This window comes from Engraulis encrasicolus, chromosome 19, assembly GCF_034702125.1.
Source record: "Engraulis encrasicolus isolate BLACKSEA-1 chromosome 19, IST_EnEncr_1.0, whole genome shotgun sequence".
NCBI lineage: Eukaryota > Metazoa > Chordata > Actinopteri > Clupeiformes > Engraulidae > Engraulis > Engraulis encrasicolus.
Window position 1 is genome coordinate 18,255,207 of NC_085875.1, and position 10,018 is coordinate 18,265,224.

General features: G+C 46.0%; 1 protein-coding gene across 1 annotated transcript in view; it reads left to right on the plus strand.

The window, feature by feature from the left end:
* The first annotated feature begins 2,070 nt into the window (after positions 1–2,070).
* The window catches only part of LOC134435020 (MAM domain-containing glycosylphosphatidylinositol anchor protein 1), a 367,713-nt gene continuing 359,765 nt past the window's right edge, over positions 2,071–10,018 (plus strand). Inside the window, exons 1-2 of the mRNA XM_063183748.1 lie at positions 2,071–2,135; positions 3,430–3,519. Coding sequence (XP_063039818.1) covers positions 3,453–3,519 — 67 coding nt within the window. The 5' untranslated portion in view covers positions 2,071–2,135; positions 3,430–3,452. The remainder of the gene's footprint in view (positions 2,136–3,429; positions 3,520–10,018) is intronic.

Here is a 10,018-nt window from a genome sequence, read left to right on the forward strand (position 1 = left end):
ACACACACAGAGCGATCTGGCAGTCCCAGATCAGAATTCAACACACACACACACACACACACACACACACACACACACACACACACACACACACACACACACACACACACACACACACACACACACACACACACACGGCCGTTTTGCTGGAGAGGAATGCCTCAATTCGCTGTTGGTGGCATATTCTCGGCGGAAAACAGCTGGAACGGCACACTTGACTCGTTTCATGGGATAATCACTGGCAGGAATTATTTACTGCCGTGCCGACACCCTGGGGTAATGCAGCCTCACAGAACATATGATAAGCAGCTTGTTTTTTGCTGAATGGCTTGTGCCTGTACACAGTCACACACACACACACACACACACACACACACACACACACACACACACACACACACACACACACACACACACACACACACACACACACACACACACACACACACAGTGACTAGACATCTGTCAAAGCGTGCAAGGAAAATCTAAAAGGCAGACAAGGCTTGTTTGATCTGCGACGTTCAAAGGTCTGATTTGTGATGTTCCTCAGATCACTGAAAAAAGAGAAGGAAAAACAAACAGTTACATCTCTTCTCCAGCTGTCTTTCTGAGTCATAGTTTAGACAGGGGTGTTAAAGACACTGGGGTGAACACAGAACACGTTCTTCTGGAAACTTCCATACATATGTATTTCATTTCAGATACCTTGAAGTAGTTTTCTGCACTTGGGAAACCCCAGGCATTGTATCACAAAATGAGTTGAAACTCAAAAGCTTTAAGCAGTGATAGTAACTCAACAGGAGATAGTTCAAAACAGCATTGTGCATAAGCAAGCCGAAAAGCACAGCAAATTATATGTCGAGCCAAAATTGCCACTAGCAGGCCTACTTGTTCATTTTAATGTTCCAGAATAGGATTGTGCACCAATAACTAGAGGCCATGCCTTAAAGTTGAAAATCATAGCTAAATCACGCCGCCTTGTGGCTGAGAACTACGCGCGTAAAGTCTGTTGATAGTGTGGCGACAGGCAGCGGGAAACTGATGGAGAGAGAGATGAAGGAGAGGGAGAGAACGGGTGAGGAGAGGAAGAGGCAGAAAGAGGGAGAGAGATAGAGAGAGAGGAGGGCAAGCAGGAAGATTGTGATTTTTCTCTCCATTCCCGTCCTCTTTCTTATTTAATTGGTCCTACGGGATCCGGGGCGAGTCCTCTGTAGGCAGAACCTTTTTTCCCCTGCACTTGCACGGCTTTAATTGGCTGTCTCCACCGACGGAATCACACCAGCTATATTGGACCGAAAACAATTAAAAAGCCGAGAGCTTCTCTGCCCCACGCTGTCCCTCACTTTCTCTTCTCGTCACTCGCAGACGCCACTCTCAAGTTGCATTTGAGGAGAGAAAGAGAGGGCGAGAGAGAAGGAGAGGGAGAATCGAACTTCAGTGCAGCTCAGCGGAGTCCGGATTACAAACGTTCAATTGGCCACGTTGTCTTTGGCAACCTGTTTAACTACACGGTTCATCTCGTCGCTCCCTTCTTGTCACCAACTATCTCTTTCAGGCTCGTTCTCATTCCAGGCGCGTTCTACCATTGGCAAGAGGCTTCGGACTACCCAGACGCGGAAAAGAGAGCAAGGAGCTTCTCCGACTCGCCTATTTTTTTGCAGCCTGAAGTGCAACAATATACAGCATTTCTCAACATTTTGGCGCAGTGTTGTTAGACTTCTTTTCTTCGATAAAATAATATTTCTATTGCTCTGCGTGACCGGGACATCTGGATGGGAGACGCCGCTCATGTGCTGCGCTCCCCTGCTATGGAATTAAGGGGCGACTGCTAGAAATTCGTCCGTGAGGCGCGGAGCCCCCAAAAGTTGCCGCTGTGCATGCAGTGGAATTTTAACACGGTGCTACTGTGGCGATTACAGCTGCAGGAATTATTTTCAAGATCACGGGAGTAAGGATAGGCTACACCGTCAAGTTTCCCCCTCCACTTCCATATTGTTGAGGAAAGAGTGTGTCGAGAGAGCGGTTTTCGAGGGGAAAATCAAGCTCGTTGGCACCTGCCAGCCACCCAGCCAGCCAAAAGCATCTGGGTGTGGACCGACTTTGGGGGGAGTCCCATAGCATCGCTTCACTGAAAGGTAATCTAAATGATTTACTTAAGTCATTTACATGCCACTTTAAAGCGCAATTTTACCATTGTTCTACTTTATCGGAAATCAGAAGTTGTACGTCCTCGACGTGTTTTTCCGATAACATGAGCAGTTAGCTATTACGAACGACTCATTAGAATGTACTGACTATGTTTAATCTGGCCTAATTTGACCCTAAGGACAATATCGTACCACATCACAGGGCATTGCGTCTCAGATCTTTTGCGCCTTAATCGGAATTGTCGCTGTCTACTGCTCCAATCAGTGGGGTTTTTGCCGATGTTGTTTAACCAGATTAATCACGTGTCCATATGTTGCTTCAAAATCAAACAAAAACTCTGACAATGCTATAGATGTGATTTTACTGAAAGCATGCGGTTAAGCTCGCGCTCACCTCGCGGAGAGGGATCAGTGCGCGCGAAGCGCTGGAGATGCTCCTCTCACTCAGCCGGTGAAATGCAAATCCCTACCACGCGCAGAGGCATGTAGGATGTAGCCTATGTTTTAAAGACTTATAAAGCCGTCTGACTCCAACAAAGCCCCGCACAAAGTGCTCAACATAAATCTAGTGCCGTTTATTCTTGCTGAAAATGATAGGCACAACTGTTATGCCATTAGTAGCAATTTTTATTGTGCTGGCAATTTAGCAAAAAAGTTATAATCCATTGGCTACTTGCCATGGATTTAGGAGGTACCGTTTGATTGAAGTTCAGGAGTTCACAAAGGTCGTAATAACATTTACAGGGATTTACTCTTGGTAAGTGAATCACTGCGCGCCCCTCAAACCTTGATATGCCAGCAAATCTTGTGCGTGACGCCAAAATCTTGTTTCTGCTGCCCTTACCTACCCGGCAATTTCGAAAATAACCCATTACGGATGTAGTCAATCCTGTCAATCCGCGGTCGTACAGCAGTCGCTGTCCTATAATCTTCCTATAATCCAAGGTTTCCAAATGAATTGCTTGTCGTTAACCTGTGTTGAGCGGATTGGAACTATGAAAGGATAAAGAGTTCATAATTCATAATTCACTGTAATCTGGTGGGGGACGTCAAAGAACACGATTTCCCAGCACAGTTAGGCTGCATTGCTTTTTAATATCTCAGGACGGACAGCGAGTTTGGCTGGTCAGGAAAAAAGGGGGAGTTATGCGACATCAATCGCCAGCTAGGCGAAATTTGAATGTCGTTGACATCATCCGGTCGTCGTGGCTTGACCTGGCTGTGTTCTCTCCTTGTGAAAGCCGAACTTAATAGGACTCTTAACTCGGTTATTTTTTTGTAGGTGATGACGGATCGGAGCTAAGGATGGAGCTTTTCTGGATTCTGTTATTTTCTGTCATCCACCGTTACGCACGAGGACAAGGAGTATACGGTAAGAAATTGTGTGGTATTTTAGCAAGGGTGTTGTGTTATCACGGGCATCTGACCTTTATAAACTATCCGCTGTTTTCTGTAGTGTTGAGTGAAAGCAGTCAAGTGCCTGGAACAGAGCTCCGTTGTTTGTTCTCTCTCTCTCTCTCTCTCTCTCTCTCTCTCTCTCTCTCTCTCTCTCTCTCTCTCTCTCTCTCTCTCTCTCTCTCTCTCTCTCTCTCTCACACACACACACACACACACACACACACACATCTTTAAAAATGAATTTGTACATGTTTCTCTTTAGCTAATATTTTTACACCTCCAGCCATAAATAGTAAGTTGTCTGTATCTTGTATTCATTTTGTCATTTCCTTTGATTGATGGGGACACAACAAGACTTTTGTAGACACAGTGATTTATATAGGCCTAACTTCATTTAGGAAGAAATCGTGCTGCCAAAACGCATTACGCTGAGGTGTTGAACTTCGCTTTGCTTGGCAGCAAACGGTCTTCTGATGTTTTATTTTTTTGCAACGGAAAAATATGCAGTTTACATATATACATGGAGTCAGCAAGTTGCAAATGCTGCTATCCCTTTGCTTTCCTAGACATAAGGGTTGAAAGTAACCCAGCCCTCGTTTAATTCTGATGATCAGGGGATTGCAGCCTTAGGGTTTTGTGCTCTTCCTCTGGAACACAACGTTGATTATGAAATAGTTTACATTGGATAAAACACAATATCAGCTAGATACATCTGCAGATGGCTTTCTGCTCTTTTTCTTAAAAAAAAATCACAAATATTGTGCCTGTCATTGTAAGAAGGGCGTCCTCATTTGTGTGCCCAAATGTTGAAGCAGAGCTGGGTATTCTTCAGATGTCAACGCTGAACATCATAGTTATCCCACATAGTTTCTAACAGGACTAAATCAATATCTGCAATATCTGCCATAGATTTGAAGATCTGTAGAACACACATATGCACGCACGCACGCACGCATGCACGCACGCACACACATGCACGCAGGCATACACACACCGACAGCTTTGGTCGGCATCTGAAGTCCCCCCCCTCAAAACAATGTAAAGGGAACCCCTCTCCCTGGGCCCGGGACAACTGACCCCTTTGCACCCCCCCCCCTCACACACACACATCAGATTCTTTGCACACAGACAGACACACACACACACAGACACAAAAACAAACGCACGCACGCACCTGCTCACACGCGCGCGCGCACGCACGCACGCACGCACGCACGCACGCACGCACGCGCGCACGCACGCACGCACGTACACACACACACACACACACACACACACACACACAATCACACACACATTGACATCTGGCATGCCCGAGGTGTCCCTTCTTCCTTCCCCAGTCCTCCGTTACCGTGTTTGTTGACTTGTGTCTTATATAGATTCTGCCGTTGCCAGCCAGCCAGCCAGCCAGTGGACTCTGCAAAGCGCTTGCTTTGAAGCGTCTGTAGCAAATGGCTCGGTCTGGCAACCGAACCGGGGGCCATACATCATCTTCAAGACAATCTGATGGTTGCGTCCAGGGCTGGATTGGTCATATGCCATATGGGGCGTCTCCCGGTGGGCCCGACACTCCTCTGGGGCTGATGCTGTTGGTTGTTGGGTTGTCTTTTCCAACAATTTAAAGGGCACAAAAATGCCCGGGCCATTTTTAGGGCCCAGTTCAGTTCTGGTTGCGTTGTGTTGTGCAGAGCGATTAGTGCAATCTTGTTGAGCTGTATGAAGATGGACGTTGTTGTCCTTGATAACACCAGCCCACTTGACGAGGCCATCTTTGGTGGTCCGATTCTCTGTTCTGATCTTACAGTTTCTTTTATTTGAGGTGATGGGGGTTGGGGGGTAGGCTTTTATTTTGGTGATGGGGGTTGGGGGCAGACGGAAGACCTGTGTGCTGAGAGAGGACTTTTATTTTGAACGCACTCCAAAAACATCTCCTAAAGCTTGGCTCATGGGGCCTTGTGTAGAGCCTTGGCTAACACTTTACTTCTAGGAACTAGTTGATGTTAAACTTACAAATGTTTGCTCTGCAGTGTATATGATGATGTTACAATTGTTGGGAGAAAAAAAAACTAGCAGGCTTTGCTTGCATTCTTCTGCACTTGTGTACCTGTTGGTTTTTCTATGTGTGTGCACATCCATGTGTATACAGTATATGTGTTTGCATTTGTGTCCGTGTGTATACAGTAGCCTACTGTATTTGTGACCGTGTGTATACATATGTGCGCTCATACCTGTGTGTGTGTGTGTATGTGTGTGCGTGCGTGCGTGTGCATGTGTGTGTGTGTAGTATGTATATGGTGGGGGTGTTAAACTCCTCATCTCAGCACTTTGTGTGTTGGTCCTTCTTTTATATCTCTTTCCACTGAGTTTATTTATATCCCCGAAACGCGGAGCGTCGGGGATGTAATGGTTTTGCGTGCACCGCCGCCGCCGCCGCGTCCGCGTCCGCCGCGTCCGCGTCCGCCGCCGCCGCCGCCGCCGCGTAAGGTCTTTCGTGTTAACGCGATTATTTTTGAACGGATGTTTGGATTTGTCCCAGATTTGGTGTGTGAATGCTCTAGGACAGGGTCATGAACTGATTCGAATTTGGAGGTCAACAATTTCAAGATGGCCGAATTCAAGATGGCCGAATTTTTGTTTGGCCCATTACTTCTGACCGGGTGGATGGATTTGTCCCAGATTTGGTGTGTGAATGCTCTAGGGTGGGTTCATGAACTGATTACAGTTTGGAGGTTAACACTTTCAAGATGGCCGAATTCAAGATGGCCGAATTTTTGTTTGGCCCATTACTTCTGACCGGGTGGATGGATTTGTCCCAGATTTGGTGTGTGAATGCTCTAGGGTGGGTTCATGAACTGATTACAGTTTGGAAGTTAACACTTTCAAGATGGCCGAATTCAAGATGGCCGAATTTTTGTTTGGCCCATAACTTCTGACCGGGTGGATGGATTTGTCCCAGATTTGGTGTGTGAATGTTCTAGGGTAGGTTCATGAACTGATTCGAGTTTGGAGGTCAACAATTTCAAGATGGCCGAATTCAAGATGGCCGAACTTTTGTTTGGCCCATTACTTCTGACCGGGTGGATGGATTTGTCCCAGATTTGGTGTGTGAATGCTCTAGGGTGGGTTCATGAACTGATTACAGTTTGGAGGTTAACACTTTCAAGATGGCCGAATTCAAGATGGCCGAATTTTTGTTTGGTCCATAACTTCTGACCGGGTGGATGGATTTGTCCCAGATTTGGTGTGTGAATGTTCTAGGGTAGGTTCATGAACTGATTTGAGTTTGGAGGTCAACAATTTCAAGATGGCCGAATTCAAGATGGCCGAATTTTTGTTTGGCCCATTACTTCTGACCGGGTGGATGGATTTGTCCCAGATTTAGTGTGTGAATGCTCTAGGGTGGGTTCATGAACTGATTACAGTTTGAAGGTTAACACTTTCAAGATGGCCGAATTCAAGATGGCCGAATTTTTGTTTGGTCCATAACTTCTGACCGGGTGGATGGATTTGTCCCAGATTTGGTGTGTGAATGTTCTAGGGTAGGTTCATGAACTGATTTGAGTTTGGAGGTCAACAATTTCAAGATGGCTGAATTGAAGATGGCCGAATTTTTGTTTGGCCCATTACTTCTGACTGGGTGGATGGATTTGTCCCAGATTTGGTGTGTGAATGCTGCAGGGTAGGTTCATGAACTGATTCGAGTTTGGAGGTCAACACTTTCAAAATGGTGGAATTTTTATTTGGCCCATAACTTCTGACTGGGTGGATGGATTTGTCCCAGATTTGGTGTGTGAATGCTCTAGGGTGGGTTCATGAACTGATTACAGTTTGGAGGTTAACACTTTCAAGATGGCCGAATTCAAGATGGCCGAATTTTTGTTTGGTCCATAAATTCTGACCGGGTGGATGGATTTGTCCCAGATTTGGTGTGTGAATGTTCTAGGGTAGGTTCATGAACTGATTTGAGTTTGGAGGTCAACAATTTCAAGATGGCTGAATTCAAGATGGCCGAATTTTTGTTTGGCCCATTACTTCTGACCGGGTGGATGGATTTGTCCCAGATTTGGTGTGTGAATGCTGCAGGGTAGGTTCATGAACTGATTCGAGTTTGGAGGTCAACACTTTCAAAATGGTGGAATTTTTATTTGGCCCATAACTTCTGACTGGGTGGATTGATTTGCCCGGTAACTCCTTAATTTAATGGTTCACCATTTCAGTGAATCCACCATACAGTATCAGGTAGGCCTACAGTGTAATAACCAGTGTAACAATATGTAATACCAGTGTAAAAATAGGCAATACCAGGTACAGTGTAATAACCAGTGTAACAATATGTAATACCATGTAATACTAGTGTAATACCAGTGTACAAATATGCAATACCATGTAATACCACTTACACACAAATAGCCTACATGATATAAGTACAAAATTGGTACATGGTGTCACACTGGTATGACATGGTATTAAATATTGTTACACTGGTTATTACACTGTACCTAATGTGGTATATCCACTGTAATAGTGAACCATTAAAACAATGTTACCATTTGCCCCATTTTTTCCTTCATTTTCACAATAGTCATTTGGTTTTAAGCCTATGCACGTCATTGATCTATGTATAGATATTAAATATATTTATTTTATATTTTGTATTTATCATAAACGTTCATGAAAAGGTGGACGGGAGTGGTAGGAATGATTGGGAACTGGAAGCGTTGCGTTTCGGGGATATACCTTAAGCAGTCGAAGGCGACTGCACAGGCAGTCTAGTTTAGATGCTGAATATTGCCCTTTTTTAATAAGCATTCATAATTTATTTGTGGCTGTGAGGCAGTGGTGAGGAAACATGTGTGTGTGTGTGTGTACGCACGCACGCCTGCACGCCCGCACGCCCGCACGCCTGCACGTGTGTGTGTGTGTGTGTGTGTGTGTGTGTGTGTGTGTGTGTGTGTGTGTGTGTGTGTGTGTGTGTGTGTGTTTGTGTGTGTGCCTGAAAGTGAGCTCAGCGAAAAAAAGAGAAAGAGAGGCTCGGTTCATCACTAGAATGTATAGCTTAATCTATCTCTCTGTCTCTCATTATTTGACTGTTATTTTCCATTCTCTCTTTCACACAGCATCTTGCCTCTGTCTCTTGCTCGGTCTCCTTTGCTTCTAGTTCTTTTTCGCTATTGCCTCTTTCCCTCCCTCTAACTCTCTCCCCTCTATCTCTCTTGTCTATCCCTCCCCTCTCCCCTCTATCTCTCTTCTCTATCCCTCACCTTTCTCATCTTCCCCTCTTATCTCTCTGTCTCTCCTTCCTTCCTCCTTTTCACTTAGTTCCCCTTTTCTTTCCTCTCCTCTTATCTTCACTCCCCCCACTCCAACTCTCTCTCTCCCTCCCTCCGTCATCTCTCTCTCTGTGTGTGTGTGTGTGTGTGTGTGTCTGCCTGTCTCTCCCCCCCCTCTCTCTCGCCTCTGCCTCTCCCTCTCTCCCCCCCCCTCTCCTTTTCTTTCCCCTTTCCCTCCCACTCTCGTCCCTCTCCTCTCCCCGACTCTGCTCGGCTTTATTAGTTAGTTAACCCACTTGTGCCATATTTTACCCAGCGGAGTGCCTTTTCCTTGGCCATTGTTGCCGGTGAATACTGAGCGGCCCTGGCATCCAGCAACAGGCCAGTGGGGCAGCAGCAGCAGGGTAGGGTAGGGTAGGGGCGGAGGAGAGGATGGATAGATGGTATGGTGGCACAACACCATACCGCTATAACGCACGCACACACACACACACACACACACACACACACACACACACACACACACACACACACACACACACACACACACACACACACACACACCTGCTGCTGTCAGTGTAACCAGCCCCTCTAATTTAGACCCCATTCCATCAATTAATCTGCTCCCCTAATGAGGGCAGAATGGGAGGAAGGAGAGAGAGAGAGAGGGGGAGGAAGAAAGAGAGTGAGGGGGAGGAAGAAAGAGAGTGAGAGATAGAAAGAGGGAGAGTGGGAGAGAGGTTGTGTGTGTCAGGCTATTGTGTGTGTGTTAGGAAATGTGTGTGTGTGTCAGTGTATGAGCTAATGTGTGTGTGGTAGTCAGTGTGTCATGATATATGCGTGTTAGTGAATATGTGTGCAACTGTGCAGATGTGCATGTGCCTCCGTGGGTGCTCTGTGCGTGTGCGTGTGCGTGTGCTAGTTTGAATGAGATGTAGTGTATGCTGGTATGTGTCGGTGCACGCTCATGAGTATCTGTGTCAGTATGAGTTACGCATCCTGCATATCCGTATGTATAGTGTGAACGTGTGCGCAGTGGTGTGTGTCAGTGTATGTTTGAGAGCATGGGTCTGTGTACAAATGTGTATTAGTGTCTCTCTTTTTGTGTGTGTTTGTGTGTGTGTGTGCTTGTGTTTGCTCCAGTGTGTGAGCATGTGTCTCTGTTCACAATCACGTGTATTATTGTGTGTGTGTGTGTGTGTG